Source organism: Alternaria ethzedia, assembly GCF_023757985.1.
Source record: "Alternaria ethzedia strain BMP 0044 chromosome Unknown scaffold_7, whole genome shotgun sequence".
Classification (NCBI taxonomy): domain Eukaryota; kingdom Fungi; phylum Ascomycota; class Dothideomycetes; order Pleosporales; family Pleosporaceae; genus Alternaria; species Alternaria ethzedia.
In genome coordinates this window covers 776,608-796,045 of record NW_026056200.1, presented here as the reverse complement: position 1 = coordinate 796,045, position 19,438 = coordinate 776,608, and the positions used below count along the sequence as shown (strand labels likewise).

The following is a 19,438-nucleotide window of genomic DNA, read 5'->3' as shown; positions in this document are numbered from 1 at the left end:
TCGGTCGCATACGGTCCGGCGTTGGAAGGGAGACTCTTGGTCTTCATCGATGCGTTCGAGTCGGCCACGCGCGGTCATAGTGGCGTTGATTCGAAACCGGGTGTGGTGTGAAGGAAGTGCAGAGGGAGACCGAGTTCGATCGTGATTTGCACCAAAACCTTGCTCGGACGCCTGATCGACGTGCAGGCCATGGGTGGAAGCGAGTCTATAAAGAGTTGTATGCTGCGGGCAAGACGTGTGATAACGGGGGTGTGGGCCAGCTTAAACGGGCCTGGTGGACCTGAGTAAAAGGTAGAAGGCTGTGGAGTACCGACAGGCAGGGACAGTAAGGTTAGTCTGCGGTCATGGCCTGACAATACCAACGTTAAAAGTCTTTCAGAGACAAAAGGATCCTTTTCATGTCAGTATTGGCATACGACAACAGGCCCAGGTCCAGACCCCAGCAGCGATTGGAACGCTTGTATGTAATTCAGCCACATGGGCTCACCAACGCATCGATGTCAGAATGCGCATCTAGTCACAGTGGGGGGGGTGGAGAGGCGCAGCCTGTACAGTACACGCATCGCGCGCCATGAGGCATACCGCCCTTGTCGACGGGTGCGTGACAGCTTTAGGCCCCCGTGTGCCAAGGGGAGGCCTTATGTAGATCGTCTCATCCCCTGTAAACTCCATGGTAAATTTCTTGTAGGAAGTCGACAGCAGTTGACTTTGACGTACGCCACACAGTTCTCAGATTGCGCTCATTTGACTCTTGATCTTCATATATTGCTTCCGTTCATGTCGTGTCAATTGGCATCTCAAGAGCCCTGAGAAAAGGGGCGCTGTGGATGAGACCCGCTTGGGGCCAAGCCGGGATGGGGCGAGCGAGAAAACGTCAGCCTTGGTCCAATCAGCCTCAGCATGGCTAATTGCGAAACTTGGGTCCGCCTAGTATGGAACATTGGGGCTTGAGCTTGGTGGAAACGCGTGCGACGGCGTGGAATTGTGAGAGGAAGACGAGAGGTTTCCAGGGTCTATCGTGGGGAAAGACAAGACGTTGCTCAAGTTCCACGAGGCTGTCGTCGCACCTGCCATGCGACGAATTGGTACCTGGGTAACCACCAGCAACCCAGACTCAGCCTCGCGCTTTGTGTTGAGCAGTCCCACATGCGAATTTTACTTTGCTAAACACTTCGAGCTGCAAAGCCGTGTTGCGCGCCTCGCCTGCAATCCTTCTGTCGTATCCTCCTTCCTTTAGCGGAGCAGGGAGAGGCGCCTGCTGGGTCTCGCCAAGACGGGTGCTTTCCGATGTATTGGGGTCTAGAAAGCCCTCCCCAGCAGCCGCAATTCGACATCTCAAAATTCGAGATGCGATTTTATCGAGAGAGCATGCCCTGCAAGGATGCGGATTTCCCCAGAAGCGTGTCCTGCGCAATCACCGCACCGCAGTGTCGCCGAGAGCAATGTCGCCGACCACAAGTCGACTACGATCGCTACTTGCTGATGCATTCCACGATCTCATCAGCACGACCCGACTCCAAGGTTGCCAGCCCTTCGCATGACTCTTTCCGCATCAGCGACAACACCAGTTTCATCGTCAGAGAACCCTACAGATTCTGAGCCGAGTTTCAGAATCAGTCCTCGGGATCACGTGTTTTATTTTCGACCCTAGGCGCGACCTCTGGAAATGCGATTGGTTCAACACCACAGTGGAGAGAACTTCCTGAAGTGTGATGATCACTGTTGATGTGTTTATATTAGGATTAACTACGGAAGCTGCTAAGGTATCATGATAGCCTTCCGATGAATTATTAATTCATTATTCTAGTTTCCGATGATGCCCTCTACCATGTCCATGACACCGGAGAGTACGCTCTGGATGACAGGGTACTTTGGCAGATATGGGTTGTATACCTTTTGACATCTGCCATTGTAATCGGCTGTGTTGCCAATTTCAATGGTAAGCTCGTCCCCAGGCACACCAAGCTTCGCAATCGGGCCGCTGCGAGGAGTGGCCTTTTCCCATCCAGGACCAGCGGCGGGGTTCTTGATGAACTCGACGAACCAGTCGTTCTGGAAGTCAGCAAGCGCCTGTTCCTCGGCAGTCACTCCCTCAACCCCAGCAAAGGCACCGTTGCCTCCGAAGAAGAAAGGAATTTCAGCGCCATGCGTTGGGTAGTCGACAGGCAGAGGCAAGAGGTTGGAGTAGTTGCCGAGGAAGCGGTATGACCAAGTATCTTGGGTCTCGCTGCGCAAGTCGATGAAGTGATCAACAGGGCAGAAGAAGCGTGCATCACCGTACTGAGCGCCGCTCATTTCCGAGACACTGGAATAGTCGGCGATGTCGTACGCGGCCTCGATGATGTTGTTTGGGATCTCGGCGACGTCAGCATCGAAGGTGTTGAGCCACGCCGAAAAGTCTGTGTTCTCGCTGCCGTACACCAGACCGAAAAGGGCGCCCTCTTTGTCGGAGTTACCCGTCAGGAGGGGTACGTGGGAAGCGTAGTTGCCGGCAGCGAACCGCGCAGCATAGTCTTGGTAGCGTGTCTTCTCGTCTACGACAGGCGTGAAGTACGTGTTCAAGGTGGCGTTGAAGGCCTCGGTTTGGAAGGCGTACATGTCCACCTTGCGCAGGCACTCGAGCTGTCCTGCACCAGTTGCGCAGCCAACCTCTTTGGCAACGAGGTCGAGCGCTTCGTTGGTAGGACCGACGGCAGGGCCAGACTTTGCGTTGGCAGCCATCTGAACGGCCCCGACGAGTGGTGTGTTGGGGTGGTTCCAGAGGTAGTGGTCGACCTGAACAGAGCCAGAAGAATGACCTCCGAACACGACACGGTTGGGGTCACCGCCAAACTGGGCGATGTTGTCGAAGACCCATTGCAAAGCCTTGTCGACATCGAGAATGCCAAAGTTCTGCGACTCCTCGCCATCGACAAGCTCGGCAGAGTTGGGGTATGCCCAAAGACTCTCGCGAGTGTTGAAGCTCACGAAGACAACTCCCTTGCGAGCGAAATTCTCTCCGACGTAGGCTGGATTGCTGCTTGAGCCCGTCACCATCGCGCCGCCATACCTGGATTTTTTCCAGTCAGTATATGCTCCACATACAGTTCGTACAGAAGATCACGTACATGTAGACGAATACTGGAAGACCGCCGGGTGCGTCCAAGCCTGGTGGGGAACCCGGTGGACCTGGTGGGCCTGATGGAGGGCCTGGTGGATGGTGAGGTCCATTCGGTTTATGAGGCATCGGCGGCGCCCGTGGCAGCTTACTGTTCGAAGATGGCGCCCAGATGTTGAGGTTCAAGCAATCTTCATCTTGCTGGGAGTATGTTGTACCGGTAATGGCCTGTGGACATGTCGCACCATACTTTGTGGCATCGAGCACTTCGCCCTTCTTCAGCTTCTTGACGTCCTTAGGAGCCTTCCATCTACGCAATGATCAGTAAACCGGAGGCGATGCAGGACCGCCATCACATACCGGTTTTGTCCCCCAGTTGTCTGCGCAAATGGAATGCCGAGGAAAACAGAGTTTCCATAGTCGTCAGTGAAACCCTTCACAGTTCCCTGATCGAGAGCCGCCGTTCCATCCGCAACGGTTGCTCTTGAAGGTTTCGGAGGTAGCGGCGTGGCGGCGACCTGTCCGAGAAAAACGCCTAGTGAGAGGCTTTGCAAGCCAATCAGAGCCGAGGGAACCTTCATGACGCAGGACAGGGAAACACGATGTTGGGTAAGAGATAGAGTTTGGCGGGAGGCTGTAGATCGTGTTTGGGCTTACACATGGCTATATAGGGCACCACTTTGGCGGGCTGCCACCAGCTGGAACGAGTTCTCGCCGCCAACAGCACAGCAACACCATGTAACGTCCAACTGCCGAAGATTGGCCGGCGTGGAGCCTGAAGGAGCCGCGAGGGAAAATAGGGCATTTTCATCTCCGTCTCTGCAGATTCCGCAGGATCCGAGGTCCGATCAGATTCAGGGACCGCAAAATTGGAAAGCTAAGCGAGTCGAACCAATCGCAGCTACCGTGCGGCATCCATGCTAGAAGCCCGGCTGAGACACCAAAAGCGCTAGAAGGTGACGGTACCAAGGTAGAACCTGTCGGCCTCGTGCGCCATGTGTCTAGTTCTCGCCTTCCAGACCGGCGCTCCCTGTCGTTCATCGCCATGCGAGCTAGGATGCTTGCATCCTCATCGGACCGAACCATGGAACCTCGATACGGATCTGAGCACAACCCTTCTCACCCTCGCACCCATGACCCCGAGGCCAACGACGAGTTTTTGCCATCCATTACTCGGTAGTCTCTTCACATGCGAGCAGTGGCGTATGGTTTCCCACTGCCCCGTTCGGCGGACACGATGCTATACATGTAGTTTTGTCGTCTCGAGTCAGATTCTTCCAACCAGCGTAGCTGCACCTGCTCTAACGCATGAAAACGTTGCCACTCAGTAGCGGCCGTAGAAGGGTTTCGCAGCTCAATTTTGGCTACCGACTCTAGCGGCCGAGACCTCTCAGATGCTTGCCAGCTTACGGTTGGTTGGGCTTTGGGAGGTCCCCTGATGCTATCATGCCACAACGCTACGGGACGGCATACTAGTTGCACAACCCGCAACATCCTGTAAAGTTACTTTAGGGGGTCGTTTGCCCGTGGAGTAGAGAAAAATGGTACTTGTTGCGGCAGCCCCGCTGTCAATCGACGTTCTACTCACCCTCGTCACACTCTCCACACACTGTTCTTGGATCTCCAACTAGAGTGGAGCGAGCAGGCTCGAACTCCTCACGGCCTTTCTCTCGGTGACGGCCACACAGGCAAAGCAACATGGTGGACAGTGAGCTCGGGCAGGTGGTAAGTCCTCCTCTTCCTGCATGCTTCGTATATTGTATGCAGTGCTGATTCAGTTGACAGGTATCATGGTATATCTGTACCGTAGCCACGGTGCCTTTTGTCGCGCTACGCATGTATGCGCGATGGTCGAGACTGGGCAACCTCGGAATTGACGACTATCTGATCCTACTCTCTCTGACATGTCTGATCGGGGACCTCATCATCCAGCAGCACATGTGGAACCTAGGGCTGGGCGACATGGCGTCAATTACCCCGGAAAACTTCAAGGGCATAATGCAGATGATCATCCCCGGATCGACGCTCTACGTTTCCTCACTCTGGGCCATCAAGTTCGCCCTGGTCTTCTTCTACAAGAGCCTGGCTGCTCCCGGCTCGCGTCTGGTCCTTGTGTATAACTTCACGCTTGCCGGATTAGCTGTCACCTACCTCGTCATCTTTTTCGACATCATCTTTCAGTGCTTCCCCCACGACAAGCGATGGTCGAATAACCCAGCCTGTGAGCAAAAGCAAACCCTGACCCACATGCATGCGAACGGTGGAGACTGACCATGCGCAGATCAATGCAGTCCCAAAGCCGCCGAGATCAACTACTGGATCACCATTTGCTTCAACATCGCAACCGACGTGTTCATCATCTGCCTGCCCATCACCATGGTTTCCAGGCTTCAGATGAAGCTGAAACAAAAGATCGGTGTAGCCGGAATCTTCGCCTTGGGGTTCTTCGTCGTTATTGCCAGCAGTATGTTCCCATCAGATTCAAGATGAACTGAAATCAGACTAACATTTTGCCAGTTGTCCGAGCCTACTACTCGCACAGGAACGAAACGATGCTAACATGCACCGTCTCCATGATCGAAACCGCCATCGCCATAATCGCCACCTGTCTCCCCGCCCTCCGCTCCATGATCCTCGGCACAAACAACACCACAAAAGACTCTGCCAACAGCTACGGCCGCCACTACGAACTCTCGTCCGCGCGGAGAAAAGCAAGCGGAAACCGTCTAACGGCTTCGAATCAGATATCCGGCGGTCTGCACTCCACGCACGACACCCGAAATCGAGCGAACGGATCAGAAGACTCGCTCTTCACCGATCCGCCATCGGATCAAGTAGGCGGCGTCGAGCAGTTTGTGAGCGGCAAGGGGATAACGGTTAATACCCAGATCGAAACCATGTTTGAGGATTCCAGCTCAAGGAGCAATATTTCCTCGAGTTCGACAAAGGCGAAATCGCCGTTCAATTAGTAGATGAAGTAAAAAATAATAAAGTCGAATGGTCATTCTGCGAGGCAGCGATGCCTTAATATACGTAGTCAACGAAGTACTGAATCATTGAACGATGGCAGATATATTGCATGAGTGGGGTGGCTGCTGCAAGAGGCTGTGATGAGCGGTGTAAAGCCACCGGCTGTGCCTGCTTGCGGTGAAAATAGGTGCTGCTCAGATCGCTTTTTGCCCTACGAAGTGTGCGTTGAAACGGCGCGTTTGTGTGTGTGCGGCGGTATTGGCCGCGGCAAAGTTTCCCGGGTGGAGAGGTTGTGATAGCATGAATCGGACGGACGGCCTGATTGGGAAGGGTGATGATGAACACCAATGCGTTCGAAGAAAGTCAGGATGATCTACTGTGTAGTGAGGCTGGTGGAAGTTTGTGGAAGAAAACTTGTAATGTATTGAGAAAGTGACAATGTTCAAGCCCGTATGCCAGATAATCCTAAGATAAAGAGGGCTTCTCAACTGCCCTCACAAACGCCGGGTGCCCTCTAAACGCCAATCATGCAGCTCTTGGGCCTGTAACATGCCCGAGCAGAGATACTGTACACCAAACTGCCGGAACTCCACCTTCCTCCAAGGAGGCTCTTATACCTCTAGTCCGCCAACCATGTAGAATAGCAAATAGGCCTCTGCAGCAAGGACCTCTGCCTCACTGACCAGCACTACCTTGCTGTCGTCAAACATGAACCAGTCGTTACCCTCCCTGCTGTAACTGACGTAGTGTCCAGAGTCGATTTTGCCTTTGTGTACGATGACACTGCTCAGTTCGTATACGAGGGCGTTCGCCGGGCTGTTGACGTTGTGGTTCGAGAGCGGTGCGCCGGAGGTCTTCACGGCGCGCATGGCGGCTTTGTGCGCGGTCGTGTAGGGATATATGTCTAGTTTGACTGGGAAGCGAACGGGGGTTTCGATCTTGGAGGACGTGGATTTTGTGTGCTCGAAGCGCTGAGTAATTGTCAGTATAGGGATGCCGCGGACGGCTCTTGGTACTTACCTTGAGGTGAATGGAGAGAACCGGTGGTAACCGCTTGATGCTCAGCTGCTTGGTCGCATTCTGCGGACTGTCGCAGTTCCGACATGTGTACTCTGCTGAGCCCAGCTTCTCTTTTACCGTGAAGCGTTCGAGACAGTCCCTCAAATCCAGAGGTGTCTCTTCACCCTTTTCCTCCTTGATCTTCCGTTTCTTGCCTTGTATCCGTACGTCCAAACTAAGGTCCATGTACGGATCTTGCGCCGTCGTCACATTACGGCAATTGTCGCATGTCACCGTACTTGAGAGCTTCCCGCAGAAGGCCTGATGTACCACGCACTTGCAATCCTCCGAGTCGTCTGTCGATCCGCCGTTCGCCTGGTGCAGCGTGTTGAGTATGAACTGCATGTACTCGTGCGCATCTTGTTGTTGGTACCCTGCGAGAGCTTCCCCCGCCAGCCAACTGCCCATGAGCATGCTGACAGCACCAAAGCCCTCCGTCTTCTCGGCTGAGTGGAATTCGACAAACATCTCGTCCAGCGCACAACTCACACATGAGTCCCTCTCGCACTCTGTCTGCTTATGACCTTCGGAAAGATAGAAGTTCCGTATGAATGGATTGTGGACGAGGGTTTGTAGGATGACGCTCATGAAGCATGTCTGGCCCATGTTATAGAGCCCGCGCAGGCCTATCGCGCGGCAGGGGAGGAAGGTCGAGTTGCTGATTACGAGCTTGTGGTCTTCGGTCGTGGTATTATCTTCGTACTTTCGCTTCTTGCCTGTATTGTAGTCAGCCAATCTGATTCCTTCAAGCATGAGCATGTCGCCACACACCCTTCTGTACTCTCAGCACGTCCAACGTCTCGTCGTAGATGAAGTCCTGGCAATTGCCACAGTATATGTTGCCGTCTCGTGACTCCACAGCTGCTTCCTGTTAGCCCTTTGTATTCCTATGGCATTGTCTAACCCACAGAAACAGTGCGACTTGGTCTCGAAGTGCAAATCGCGATCCACCTCGGTCATGATGCTCGGGCACTGCAGGCACAGGTACAGCGGCCTCAGCGACACTACATTGCGCGCATCCGCCGGCGCAGTGTACGTCTGGGCTATTATACTCGGTTTCTCGTGGATATTCTGGAGGATGGCTCGGTAGTGCTGGAGCGTCTGCTTGCGCGCCTTCTCAAACATCTCGCCCATGTGCTCTGCCATGTGTTAGCAGCCTCCTCTGACAGTCTGAATGGCAGAGCGCTTACCGCATCCATACGCGATATGCGCCATCTGGCTGCTCGGCACAATGTTGCCCTTTGCATTCTTAACAATCTTGGGCGACGCCAGCGCCGACGCCTTGGGGGCCACTGCGATCGTGTCCATGGTGCCGGAGGTTTCGAGCCTTGGTATAATAGACGTGCTCGCGCTCTACATAGTGCAGGATTAGAAGGTTATCGGAAGCGCTCGCCAGCAGCACGGGCGCAACACTTTGGTGGCAGCGGCGCTCACGATGCGCGGCTTGGGGAGTTATTTCTGGGGTTGAAGCGGACCTGCATGAAACCAATCAGCAGTGCGCCGCTAGCGGATCTCCCGCCCACGCATCGTGCCGAGCCCGATGAGAAGACATCACCATCACACTGCAACTTTGATGTAATCCTCCCAAGTCCCACTTCTTGTATTCAATCCGTGTATCCTTCGATTGTGATTACAGGCCTACCCTCTACAGTATATCACGCGATTTCAAAACTTACTCACTCCTCCCTTCTTCGTTATTCCCTCCGCTTCAGCGCCTTTCCCTTGCTCTTTGGGGTCTGCATCTTCAACTTGTAGAACAAGGAAAAGCTTAGTCAAGGTTGATGACAGCGAAAGTGGAGGCGAAGGCGGAGGAGGTGTGAAGGGCAGAGAGGGTCGCGATAGCGGGAGTGGGGGTGTAAGAGGGCGCACGGGAGCGACAAACTTGGGCGGGGAAGGAACGTTGTCTATATTCTCGTTGGCGAACTTAGGGAGCTTCAGCGGGATGCGGCTGCTCGCGCAGGTCAGACACATTTCGATTCTACACGCAAATGAGTTTCACTATACCTACCTATTGCGCTCCAAAATGACACGAACTGGCTGATAATTACTTCATCTCAAAGGTACCTACGTATTACGTTGAGATGTTGATGCAGAGCAGAGCAACAGAGCGCGATCAGGGAACTGTTGCCCAGGTATGCGAAGTTGTATTGAGCTCTATGGAAAAGAAAGAAGATCCCGCTCAAGGTTGTATGCGCGTAACACGACTGCACTGTTATATGAAGAGAAATGTGACTGGTAAGTGCAACACGTGGGAGAAACCCTTACCAACAAGCTGCCGTCTGAACACTTCGACGCGTCTCTCTAGACCCTGCTCTACGTTTTCCGCGACATAAGAGAACACCGAATCACAAAGTGCAGCAACACGAAATGGCGATTGTTCTGATGAAGTGCTTCAAGTGAGGGCGCCGAAATTGTAGTTTGCAGAATACACGTGCCAAAATACAGCCAATGTGCTATGCTACAAGAATACGTAGGCGCCAGACAGCTGTATCAACAGACCGCAGCCGGATTTTCTGCTACCTCTTTACCTCTCTCTAAATGCTGCCGCGTGACACACCTTATGGATCAAACAACCTTGGTTGATAGTAGAGGCACTTGGGAATAGATACTCGTCGCAGTCCTAGGTACAACGTATGTAGCTTACTGTAGGCTCTTCGGCATTCTGCCATGCTTTCGCCGTTTTGGAGCCTCACCTTCACTCTTCTTTTGCGCTTCTCTCTCCATCTGCAACCTGTTCTACTCCATGATGATTCTCTTTCTAGTAGCCTTGCACGCTTTTGTTCGATAGCCAAATATTTGATAGCGGATGTTGTTTTGTTTGAGATAGTCGACGTACGTGGCAACACCTGCGGACCCGACGAGGAGAGCCAGTTTGGAATGCGATGGCTCAATGAGCTGACGAACCACGAGTCTCCAATACATGCCGAGATTGGTCGGAACCTGGTCGACGATATTCCCGAGACCGAGTGCAATGTTGCGGTCAACTCGCCTGGGGAACACGTCCAAGTGGAGGGCGCCGTGGTTTCTGATCGAGGATACGTTGTGGCCAAGCTTGGCGTAGAGCATAAACATGGACTCGTTTGAAATGTCTAGGGTGGTACCATACGATCGACGAACTGTGCTATCCTCCTTGGCAGTGGGGTATGAGCTGACAATGAGAAGGGTATCGCGGAGGCTTCCAGTAGGTTTAACTGCGTGAGCGTAATTAGCTTGGAGGCTATCCAACGTACTTCACATTGACAACTTACCCAAATTGCTCTCGCTCATGTCAATCCAATTGTCCATTGTGTCCGGGAGCTCAATAGCATGTTCGCCTTCCACTGCCTGTCCCCATGCGAAGTCCATGTCCGGATACGTAAGCGGCCAGGTGGACGGATCTCGCTCTCGGCGGGGTATAACGAAAGGCGGCGATGTGCATGCGTGGTCATAGACGGTCGCAAGGAACTCTTGAACTCCTGGTAAAGTTAGTACGCATGCGCCTTACGTGCTGTAAGTAGAGTAGAGCTTACCCTATTCTTGAAGGTCTGGCAGCAATCGTTCTACCAAATTGCGGATTTCGTCGGCGGTTAGCTCACTGAACAGGTCGTTATCTGTTAGGGAGCATCGGTCAACGATGTCAGGTACTGTGCATTCGTCAATGATGCTAGTTGTGGGATCCGCGTCGTCTAGTATTTGCTCTGTCGCTCCGGTGTTGTCGGTGAATACCGTAAACGCAGGGGGTCGTTTTGCTTTCGTTGTTGATGATCGAGTCCGCGCTGTCTGGTGTCCTGGTGGCGGTTCAGGTAGTTGGGACGGTAATTCCGACAGTGCTCCAGTCAAAGGCGCGTTGCGAGCTCTTGAGGCTGCTGCCGACAGTACTGTCTTCTTGGGTCTCTTCGCAGGTGGGGAGTTTTCTTTGTTGGATGAGCGCGGTGGCGGCATGGTAATCGAGGTCTTGGGGAATGCAATGCGTTTACTGGCACACGTAGGGGACAGATTGAAAACGTAAAGGACAGATTGAAAACGCGTAAAGTACGGGAGATTTGAATATTAGATACCCCGAGTGCGGTGTGCCAGAAGCGAGTAGAATGAGGCAGTCGCGAGAGGTATGAGGCAGTTGCGAGAGGACCCACATCCAGCGCATCATGGCCAACCATCTTCCCCGCGTCTCCTGGGTGAGTGGCATGAGGCAGTCACGAAAGAACCCACACCCAGCGCATTATCAATAGCCAAGTATCCTCCCCGCGTCTTCTTAGTAAGTGGGATAAGACAGTCGCGACATAACTCTAATCCAGCGCATCAGGGGTTAGGTATCTTCTCTAGGATACTTTTAATAAGTGGCATAGAGTAGTTATAATAGAACCTTTATCCGGATCATTGGGGGTTAGCTATCTTCCCCAGGATCCTCTCATTCAGTGGCATGAGGCGGGGACTACAGAATTTTAGATCTGAAAGTTATCCGATTGTCTAGATGATCACACGCTAGCCCTACTTGTTGTGAGCATGCCTGAATCTCATCTAGTTAGCATAGTAGCTACACACATCCCGCTCTACCTAGATAGTTTTGAATACTTTATTGTACTTTATTAATACCAGCCTACGACACTGTGCTGAAGTGGTTTAATGAGTGTGATTTGAAAGAGCTTGTCTCCATCAGATCCTGGTATCAGATTCTGGTCGAGGCGTCGAGCCATGATGTCGACATGCATTACCCCATGCGATCGTATGTCGGCCACGTGGAATCCGAATTTTGCATAGAGCATCCACATACAAACATTGCTCATATCATCCACAGTGCCATAGCGGTTATGCACACTCCCTTCCTCTGATGCTGTCGGGTAGCTGGATATCAGTAGTAGTGTGTCGGTGAACGAGCCAATTGGCTTTACAAGACCGTCTTCTGACTTGTTAAGCCATCTTGGTAACAGATCTGGGTCGCCGAGGTCTAGAGCCCGCTCGCCGTCGGCTGAGTGCTTCCATAGTAAATCGAAGTCAGGGTTAACTAACGACCAGGTAGTGGGGTGTCGAGAGCGCGCCGGGATCCTAAATGGAGGGGACTTCTCAAGATGGCCTGCGATAGTTCTGTAGAAGTTCTTCATCTTTCTTGATGACAGCGCAGGTAAGACTTTTTCCACCATGGATGTAACCTCAGCGGCGGTAACATCAACATTAAAGAGGTCTTGGTCGCGTGGCGGTATCTCGAGGGAGTACTGTGTCTCCTTCATGTCATCATCGTCCGCATGGTGGATATCGGCATCGTCGTCGGTCTGGTCGGCATCGTCAGACTGGCTGGCCTCGTCAGACTGGTCGGCATCGTATTCGAACCGGTTGGCCTCGTCCTCGTTGTCTTCGTCGGGCTGTTCGGCCTCTTCCTCGTTGTCTGACTGGTCGGCCTCGTCCTCGTTGTCTTCATCGGGCTGGTCGGCCTCGTCCCCAGGTTGGCTGGCCTCATCCTCGTTGTCGTCTGAACTCAGGAACATATCCTCTTCGTCGCCCTCGGGATCGCTGTAGTTCTCTGACTCAAAAACACTACCTGTGTCATCGTCTGTTGCTCCTGCTATGTAGGACTCGTGCAGGCTAGCATCATCTTCATCTGCGTGTCGACTGGTTGACCCTGCATGTAGTCGCTTTTTTGGCGCTTCTCGTAAGCCTGGTGTCCTGTGCGGGGGACCGCGCCGCATCCGTGTCATCATCGTCTTCTCGTCGCCGTTTCCGCTGAGTCTTGATGGGCTTGGGTGGTTGGGCGGGGGCGGCTTCCTTGCTCTTTGGTGTAGTCTTGCTAAGACTGGGCCGGGTGTTGCGCGAGACGTAGTTGTCTAGACTCTTTTGTTTGTATGGGTCATGTTGGATCTTTCTTTTGCCCATAGTAGACACCCTTAACCTGGCAAAGCAGGGGGGTGCAGCGGCGCGTGGACCTTTGGCAATCTGAGTGTTGACAGTACGCAGCCACACTGAGGTGACGCTGCAAGTGAGGGGTTAAAGCAGGGAAATGTAGCGGCGCATGAACGTTTGGCACCCTGAGCGTTGATAGTACACAGCAACACCGAGCTGATGCTACCAGTGAGGGGTGGTAAAGCAGGGAAATGTAGCGGTGCGAGGACGTTCGACAGAGATAGGGACGGACGAACGGTGTTGACGATATAGCATGCTCAACTCCAGGGCTGCCTAGCAATCGTTGAAGGAGCGAACTTGAAGTGGTTAGGCGGCGGATGTGAGACGTCTTCCTGGGGAGGAGCGAGCGCGCTGGGGGCAAGCGCGCTGAATTTGGTTGTAGCCATTGTAGTGCGCGAAGCAGGAGCGACATACTAGTTGGTAAGAGTAGTAGAAGAGAGGCCAGCATCGCGAGATAGTTAGATTAATAGATTGCGATGTCAAAAAGTGAGCGCGCTAAGGGTATGCGCGCTGGAGGGAAGTGTAACAGGTGCAGTGCGCGAAGCAGAAGCGAAGTACTAGTCAGCAAGAGTAGTAGGAGAGAAGCTGATATAGAGAGATAGTAGAAACAATCGATTGCCATGATGAAATCTTAACAACATTCCTCATTTATCTCTTCTTTTCCTCCTCTTGACTAACAGAATCCCATTACTTCCCCGTACTCCAAACCCCGCCCTTGCGAACGGCTTGGTGCTGTGACTTGACTAGACCATGGCTTCGTCGTATTGGTGGCTCCCATACCCCAGCGCTCGAGTTCTTCTTGACTTTCCGTCCACTCATCCTCACTTACCCGTGGGGTAAAGATGATGGGTTTCGGCCTCTTCTGTAGCAGCGTGGGTGTGCCAAGATCGGTGTGGGAATAGAGTGCCTGTCGTTGTGCGCGACAATGACCGATGGTGAGGTTTTGTCGGTCTGGTGTCAGCATGGTAGCGGCGGTTGTGCTGGGTGCAGCCATTGGGTGGTAGGATGTTGATGACTAGATTGGTTGACGGCTAACGCCGATGAGGCTTAGGCTGCGATGGCGATTTATAGGCTGAAGTGGTGGTTTGGATGTTGATGATATGTGAGCGTATCCTCGTGCGGAAGCTTCGACTTTATACCACATTGCAAACGATCAGCGCAACGTGTTGACCAGGGTATCACGCAGCAGCCGGAGAGATGGAATTTTCGAGGCATTTATGTATAGTGTGCTACGTGTCTAGCATTACCCTGCTGTATCTTTGTGAACGTGATGTTGGTGGTGAGACCAAGAAGTGGCGCCACCTGTTTGGGCAACCTCCGAGTAGAAGCCGATGGAAATGCCTGGCCGCAACGAATCAAGTGCAATCATAGTTGCGAATACATTAGATATATAATGACTGATTTATGATAATAGAAAGTAGTTCTTGCAAGAAGCACCAGTGGGGTATCCGAGATCTAAACATGACTGAAGACAAAGGAGTAGCGATGATGGAAACGAAAATGAATGGGTGAAACACCGCCTTAGGCATCCGATACTGCCGGGGATGGCGGGGGTATTGGTCCCAAGTGCTGCCTCTTGGCATCTGGCAGTTCGTTTGTGTCCTCGCATACGCGCTTCACCGACCCGTTCGCATCACCGCCGTTCTGCGACTGCTTTCTCTCCTTGTTCCTAGCAATGACCCTCTTCCACTGCGCTTTGACACGCAGGACGGATGTCACGCGCTCGAAGTGCGACAGTGGCGGAGCAGGCTTCATTTCTATGCAGTCGATCCTCCTCAAGCCAATCGAATCCTTGTTGTTCCATGCCTTTGTGAGGAGCTTGGCCATGTAATCGATTTGTGCTTGATTCAGCGAGGCGTCGCGCAGACCGAATCGTAACGTCAAGTACCCATTGGCTCTTGGGCGGTATTGGTGTAAAGCATCGACTTTGGCAGGACTGAGGGGTGTCAAGAAGATGTGCTCTTGATTGGGCTGAGGGATGCGGCTACGGCCCCAGAGATGTGAGGGAGTATCGATACGCCTCTTATCTTCATTGATACGCTGTGTTAGGCTGAAGGTAGATATTGGACGCTTGGGATCTTTGTCGAGGAAATGTGTGGCAGCGTCGATGAAAGCACGGGTATACGAATTGGGGCCGGGGGCGGCAGTCGTCTCGTCGATGTAACAGGCGCTAAGTAGCTCGAACTTCTTCTCTTCCTGCCGGCTGGACTTCACAAGATTGCTAGAGTAGCAAGTGTCCAATATAGTCAGTACGTCGGCCTCAACGATTGGCTGACGGAGCTGCTCCTCTGCCATGTTCCAACTCGCATGGCCTATCTTGCTCAGGCCTTTTTCTTCGTCGGGGTTTTGAGTGACGGTGAGCTGCAAGGTTTTGGTAGACTTTTGATACACGCCGTGCCCAGTATAGTAGACAATGAGCAGACTTTGTGTTCCATCATGCTCGCAGATGAATTGGCTGACGTGCTTGTTGAGCTGGTGCTGTGGCTTCTCTCGTACATTCAATTCGACCGTCTTGGTTTGGTAGTGAAAGCGTTCGCTGAAGAGGGTTGCGAGTTCTCTGGCCTTTGATATTGTCAGTCAGTCAGTTCAGATACAACGCGTCTCCCCTCAGCATACCTCGTCACCAGTCATGAGCTCGTCGAGACCGTCCTCCCACTTGATCAACAGCACTGCGACTTTGGTGTAGCCATCTGCCAGATCCATGTTCTCGGCAATGGCCTCGGCCCACCAGTTCTTCTGCGACTCTGTACTCGCGTCGCCATGTTCCTTGGTGGGCGTGCTCTCTACGAGAGTCTCCTGGGTTGGGGGAGTCTGTCCGCTGCGCTGAAGCTCGTCTTCAATCGAGCGTATGCGTATGTCGGCATTGATGACTTTGTCGGGGAGGGGGTTTGCGTTGCGAGGAGGGGCTATCTCGGTCGTCGTTGCTGCGTTCGCGACGCGCATCGTGGAGTCTGGAATAGGAGCCATTTGATGGAAAAGCCTCCAAGGTACGAGGCTGAGAGAGTTCGCAGGTGCCCGCCATTTTGAAGGATGGAGTTCGTAGCCTTGGAGTAACCTTCAGCCCCCATATTGGGTGCATGCACCACGGCTTGAAGAGTGCGGAGATAGCAGATGCAGCTGGTCTTGGCCAATTAGCGCATCGCGCAATCACACCACCATCATTGGGGGCCAAAGGCAGTGCCTCCACCATGCACCCCCAACGCTCGTCTTACTAAGAACTGAGCGTTCCGTCCCGTGCCATAGCCTCTTTCGGTAAATGGCCGTTCACGATGACGGCTTGCTCAGCGGCAGGACACCTGTAGAGGGGGCCATGGCGCATGGGTGCCGCATCGCTGCATGCACCTAAGCAAACATTCCAAGCTGCGGCTGTGCAAACCCAAAGGGTCCCGACTATCATCAATACCGGTCACGAACCTGTGTTGCCTGGGGCTGCTGCAAGTACATGGTCACGGAGGCCAGCAATAGCCCTCTCTATAACAGAAGACAGCCTGCTCCTTCCCCAAGGGCATCACCTACAAGGCTATTCTACCTCGCTTCACAGACTTCCAGTAATCATGGCAACCGAAATGCTCGAACATCAGCCTGTTCAGGCTGTGGAGGTGAGTCGCGCCCCGTTATTTCAGCGACGCAGGGCTGATACGCAGGCACAGGATCAAAATTTGGACTCTACACCCGAAAACCCAACTCCTCTGACCAAGTCCGGGGTTGCACCCATCACAAACGCGGATCTAGTATGTCCGTTCTTTTTATGAACACAGCACCCTTCTCTAACAAAGAGCCAGGCGGATGCGCGCTTCAACAAGGGCGACAGGGTGCGCAAGAGGGCATCAGCACCCGGTGGTGCTCAAACCAGATCTGCCTATACGATCTACGCGCGCAGAAGCAGCCCTCATGGCTGGATCGAGTATCAGCTTGAGGACTTTTACACACAAAAGGTCGATGGCAGCTGGACACGCGAAAGGGACCTCAGGGCCGGCGCCTGAACAGTGCTACATTGCCTGAGGCTGAGCTCACCGGAATGCCACCAGGCAGCTGAAATTGTGACGCGCGCAGCCAATTGTGAGTGAGGCGTTGGGGCTGAGTCTTACACATGCGACCATCATCTTTCTTGTTCCCGCTGCTCAATACTACTTACACCCTTCTGTTGCCACAATCTATTAGCCACAACTCACTTTTAATGCTCGCTTGAGTGATATTCGATTGTGCGAAATATCTTGCTCGCCTTCTCTCCGTCCGTTCGTTCGTCGCTGTCACGCTTGTCTCGCTTGTCTCTTGCCTCGCCATGACCCCTCTTCGTACCATGACCGGGGATACGTTTACCGATGAGAAGACACCTCAATCGCCAGTATCTCCAACGGGTACCGACACAACCCTAAGAGGTGACGCCTACATCGAAGTAGCGGACGAGAATAGTGACTGCCATCCTACTACCTCGGCCCCAATGCCAACGACCTCAGGTGATGTCGACGTTGACATTGAGAGTGCACAGCCTTGTAGGTCACTCCATGCCACTATTTTGGCCCCCAGCGCCAAACATGGTCGATGCTCGGCATCAGCTGAAGCGCAATGGCTCACACCGGTCAGCCAGCTCGTATGCACGACGTGATTACAATCTAGGGCTATGATTGGCATCCATATGAGCAAAACTGACATTTCTTCAGCGAATGACAAGAAGCGGCCTGGGGTTTTACATCGCATGACAGGTTCATTTCGCTCCGAGCCAGAACCTCTCTTCGTGACTGAGACCAACACACGGACACGTGAGTATTTTCAAGAGTCTTCATATGGCTTGTCACTGATATAACGTAGTGGAAGATACGCCTAACGGCTTCCCAAGGCTTGCAGCATTTCAAGCTAGCGACACAAATTTTGCGTTGTATCGCAGTTTCAGCTACCTGCATTCACGTGTGCTGCTCGATCTGCAGGATGAGATCACCTGTTTGGAAAGAGAACTTGATGACATTGATGAAGTGGATGATGAAGTGGATCCTCGTCGTCTGAAGTCCAGGGACTACGACATACAGCAGCCTACCGGCGAAGGAGCTGATCGCAGCCGTCGAGTCATACTTCGCGAGATCAAAGCTAAATTGATCGAATACGGTATGTATACGTCAGCAGTAATTAGGAGAGTCCTAGTCGTGAGTCATTAGCTAATTGACGCACAGATGAGGTGCTCATAAAGGCAAGAGAACTCCAGTCTTTCCAAAGGCCCTCAGATCGCAACTACCGCAGTGTGCGACGCTACTGCTTCAAGAAGAAGCCGCTCATGGATGATGTACTTGACTCTATTCGCACAAAAGAAGACATAGTCACCATCCATAATGGTCGTGAGTGGGCGAGTTTCGATGGTGGCGTAGAGACGATGATAGGGCAAACAGACCGCTTCCTTCAGAAAGTCTTCAACACAGAGAACCCCCCGCTACAGGTACATGAACTCGATCTTCCAACTTGAAGAGTCAAATCACTTACACATTCGGCAGAAATACTTCCGAACCCCAGAAGCGCAAAAGAAGACCAGCGATTCCGACATCTCCTACTACAGCAGCTCTCGCGTCGACAAACTGGTCAACATCCTCATCACCTTCATTATATTCTGTCTCCTCGTGGTACCAGTCATCACCATGTACCAGTTGACGAACACTGCCGCCCATATCGAGACCGACCCATCAGGCAAGACTTCCGCACAGAGTCAAGTGGACATTAACAAGCGAGATACATTCAACGCAGTTGGTGTGCTCATAGTATTCACATTACTGTTCAGTGCTGCGATGAGTCTGCTGACCAAGGCGGCAAGGCATGAACTGTTCGCGGCGTCTGCAGCCTACTGTGCGATCTTGGTTGTGTTCATTGGGAATTTCACTGGGCCTGGTAATTGACATTTCCTTATCGACGGCACTTATGAAATTACGATGATAAACGACATCTTCATTCACTCTATGTTGCATATCTATCTCAGTCCCAAGTTACCATAAGGTTGCATGCGAGGGCGACTGTCGCACAGTGAGGCGGTTCGTGGAAACTCTCGGACTTTTTTAATCCGCCACGACCTTCGTATCTTCGTATATTTCTACTTGCCGGCAATTCGGGGATTAGACTCTCCCGAGATCCCGCTGACCGGTATGCGAGGCTTGGCGTATAGTCAGCCTTAATGCGAAACTAACCGGTAGGCTACTTAATCCAAGCCCTTTACTACACCAAGGCACATATGATTGGCACCCCTACTGCTAGTAGGCACACATCAGTGCGGATGTAAGGTCTACAAGCCCTGGGCAATCGACTATCCGATACCTCTCACGTGAGATACCGCCCGGGCGTACCCAAGTATCGCTTGTGGCACATGCATTTGGTTTCGCGTCGCTTAGACGCAAGACATATATTTGAAGTATCTGCCCGCACCAATGTTGATACGACATCGGTAAATCACCTTCTCCTTCTTCTGTG

At 52.8% G+C, this 19,438-nt stretch overlaps 8 protein-coding genes across 8 annotated transcripts; 3 read left to right on the top strand and 5 right to left on the bottom strand.

Moving 5' to 3' along the window:
* Positions 1 to 1,803: 1,803 nt before the first annotated feature.
* On the bottom strand, positions 1,804 to 3,678 carry J4E87_004083 (uncharacterized protein; the record flags this gene model as incomplete). Its single annotated transcript, XM_049375706.1, has 4 exons — positions 1,804 to 3,049; positions 3,108 to 3,189; positions 3,250 to 3,407; positions 3,458 to 3,678. The coding sequence occupies 4 exons, from the start codon at positions 3,676 to 3,678 to the stop codon at positions 1,804 to 1,806; spliced, it is 1,707 nt and encodes a 568-aa protein (XP_049234691.1).
* A 1,117-nt stretch (positions 3,679 to 4,795) lies between these two features.
* On the top strand, positions 4,796 to 6,066 carry J4E87_004082 (uncharacterized protein; the record flags this gene model as incomplete). Its single annotated transcript, XM_049375705.1, has 4 exons — positions 4,796 to 4,822; positions 4,883 to 5,318; positions 5,379 to 5,561; positions 5,615 to 6,066. 4 exons carry the CDS (start codon positions 4,796 to 4,798, stop codon positions 6,064 to 6,066), a joined length of 1,098 nt encoding a protein of 365 aa, XP_049234690.1.
* A 612-nt stretch (positions 6,067 to 6,678) lies between these two features.
* Positions 6,679 to 8,434, bottom strand: J4E87_004081 (uncharacterized protein; the record flags this gene model as incomplete). Its single annotated transcript, XM_049375704.1, has 5 exons — positions 6,679 to 7,038; positions 7,088 to 7,842; positions 7,898 to 7,987; positions 8,035 to 8,265; positions 8,317 to 8,434. The coding sequence occupies 5 exons, from the start codon at positions 8,432 to 8,434 to the stop codon at positions 6,679 to 6,681; spliced, it is 1,554 nt and encodes a 517-aa protein (XP_049234689.1).
* Positions 8,435 to 9,862: 1,428 nt separating this feature from the next.
* J4E87_004080 (uncharacterized protein) lies at positions 9,863 to 10,757 on the bottom strand (the record flags this gene model as incomplete). Its single annotated transcript, XM_049375703.1, has 3 exons — positions 9,863 to 10,317; positions 10,375 to 10,581; positions 10,751 to 10,757. The coding sequence occupies 3 exons, from the start codon at positions 10,755 to 10,757 to the stop codon at positions 9,863 to 9,865; spliced, it is 669 nt and encodes a 222-aa protein (XP_049234688.1).
* Positions 10,758 to 11,691: 934 nt separating this feature from the next.
* J4E87_004079 (uncharacterized protein) lies at positions 11,692 to 12,970 on the bottom strand (the record flags this gene model as incomplete). Its single annotated transcript, XM_049375702.1, has 2 exons — positions 11,692 to 12,682; positions 12,777 to 12,970. 2 exons carry the CDS (start codon positions 12,968 to 12,970, stop codon positions 11,692 to 11,694), a joined length of 1,185 nt encoding a protein of 394 aa, XP_049234687.1.
* A 1,548-nt stretch (positions 12,971 to 14,518) lies between these two features.
* J4E87_004078 (uncharacterized protein) lies at positions 14,519 to 15,940 on the bottom strand (the record flags this gene model as incomplete). Its single annotated transcript, XM_049375701.1, has 2 exons — positions 14,519 to 15,559; positions 15,614 to 15,940. The coding sequence occupies 2 exons, from the start codon at positions 15,938 to 15,940 to the stop codon at positions 14,519 to 14,521; spliced, it is 1,368 nt and encodes a 455-aa protein (XP_049234686.1).
* Positions 15,941 to 16,551: 611 nt separating this feature from the next.
* On the top strand, positions 16,552 to 16,980 carry J4E87_004077 (uncharacterized protein; the record flags this gene model as incomplete). Its single annotated transcript, XM_049375700.1, has 3 exons — positions 16,552 to 16,596; positions 16,642 to 16,728; positions 16,780 to 16,980. 3 exons carry the CDS (start codon positions 16,552 to 16,554, stop codon positions 16,978 to 16,980), a joined length of 333 nt encoding a protein of 110 aa, XP_049234685.1.
* Positions 16,981 to 17,297: 317 nt separating this feature from the next.
* On the top strand, positions 17,298 to 18,873 carry J4E87_004076 (uncharacterized protein; the record flags this gene model as incomplete). The annotated part of the gene is made up of 5 exons (XM_049375699.1): positions 17,298 to 17,490; positions 17,659 to 17,757; positions 17,807 to 18,097; positions 18,163 to 18,422; positions 18,478 to 18,873. 5 exons carry the CDS (start codon positions 17,298 to 17,300, stop codon positions 18,871 to 18,873), a joined length of 1,239 nt encoding a protein of 412 aa, XP_049234684.1.
* Positions 18,874 to 19,438: the final 565 nt, after the last annotated feature.